The sequence below is a fragment of the Aplysia californica genome, unplaced genomic scaffold, assembly GCF_000002075.1.
Source record: "Aplysia californica isolate F4 #8 unplaced genomic scaffold, AplCal3.0 scaffold02666, whole genome shotgun sequence".
Lineage (NCBI taxonomy): Eukaryota > Metazoa > Mollusca > Gastropoda > Aplysiida > Aplysiidae > Aplysia > Aplysia californica.
The window spans coordinates 2,095-3,810 of NW_004799936.1; the positions used below are offsets into that span (position 1 = coordinate 2,095).

Consider the following 1,716-nt stretch of genomic DNA (forward strand, 5'->3'; position numbering starts at 1 on the left):
CTAGCCTTCTCGGGCAAGGGCAAAACATCTCGGAGGTCTCGTGTGCAAGCTGCGCACGTTAAAGATCCCTTGGTGGTCTAAAATTGAAAAGAGTAGGCTTCGCCGCCACCCTGTCAAAATGTCCTACAAACTGAAAAATCCGTTTAGTGTGTCCCGCACGCTCATATGACCTTATGCATTTGCGAGCGCCGTAAAGCACTTACCAAAAATAACACACAAAAAACCCCAACACACTTTGGTCCCAATATGACCTGACTTTGAAGCAAGTGCTGTAAAACTCTTTCTAAAACAAAGTAACACTTTTGTATAGATCTGTGGTTTCTTTCCTCAGCACGTGTTCTCGGACAAGCCCTGGGGGACCAGTCAGTTCAACGGCCTGCTCCAGTCCTCTGACGTCATCACCAGCCACCTGTCCTGTGTGCGGGAACTGACAGGCGCCGAGCTGCCAGACGTCTACCACAAACCTCTGGGTGGCAGCGTCCTGGTGGATCTACGTCACGTGACCGGGTGTGAGGCCCGGGACTTTGATGACCCGCCCTACCCCATCGCCAACAACACCGTGGCTCTGGCCAGGTGAGTCACTGGTGACCTTGACTCATTCAAAGGTCTCCTTTAGACGTACAGTCCATTCATCGACAAACTGACAGTTTAACCGACAGACGCTAGATCTGGGTCATCGTTGAACTGACAGTTTGTAGTCGAGGGAAGTTCCGTTTACATGTACAGTTGTTGGGTGGTTTTTTTTTTGTCCTTAAAGTGTCAGTCCTTGACAAAACGCACAAAACATATTTTAAAAATAACTTGGTAATCCGGCGTTAAATTGTGTTCCCCGTGTGATTTTGACTAATTTTAGGTCGCTGATTACGAAAATCTTTGGGACATTTTGGGAACGCATTTTCAACTCCATCTTGGGCAACATCAAAGAAGCCGCTCCCTTGTCGTCATGCCTTCAGTTCGCCGGCCGGCAAATATCTGGTCGCTGTACAAATGTACTGAGAAAACTTCAATATCGAGAGGGTTTCTCGTTTCCACGCTCAGTTTTACCCGGAAGTTGACAGGATCCCCGCCATTCTTTCGATATCCTACAGTTTGTCGATCAGTGCGTGTAAATGGGTCTTTATATGGGTGCCCACTACAGATGGGATCGGCCGATAGCCCGACATGGTCGCCTCAAAAACAAACATGTTTGTTTTCAGTTTCAGGTGACCGAGTCATGCGATCCGCCCGATCCAGCCGTATGGGCACCCCGTATTACATATCATAAAACTGTTCTGTGCTTTGTATTTGTATACATAGTATGTGAGGCGTGCTGACAAAATGAGTTACTTCTTGCATTCCACAAATGGAGATATTGGCCAAAATTCGACTCTAGGGTCAAATTTGTAGATTTTCTGTTGATGCCATATTTTTTAACATATAACTGCCTTCTATTATTTCACACTTATAGATTATAAAAGCTTCACCTATGAGCGTGATGTATCTATTTCCGTAGTTCGCTGTGTGTAGAACGCATTATTGCGGAAGACCGTCAAGTGGACTGGCATTCTTTTTCTTGGGGGCTCTCGTGGCCTAGAGGTGAAGGTGTTCGCCTCTCATTCAATATGTCGTGGGTTCGAATCCGGATAACGAACGGGAAACTTTCTTCTCTAAATTTTTTTTCTGCTTTCACATCCTTTCCTGCTCTCTAGCAATGTTCTGTCGTCTGCTTTCGTCTCA

General features: G+C 46.3%; 1 protein-coding gene across 1 annotated transcript in view; it reads left to right on the top strand.

Annotated features, from left to right (window-relative positions):
* Positions 1-331: 331 nt before the first annotated feature.
* LOC106014120 overlaps positions 332-1,716 on the top strand; it is a gene marked incomplete at both ends in the record, with an annotated part of 2,993 nt that continues 1,608 nt past the window's right edge. Inside the window, 2 exons of the mRNA XM_013091174.1 lie at positions 332-573; positions 854-989. Of these exons, the coding sequence (XP_012946628.1) occupies positions 332-573; positions 854-989 (378 nt within the window). The remainder of the gene's footprint in view (positions 574-853; positions 990-1,716) is intronic.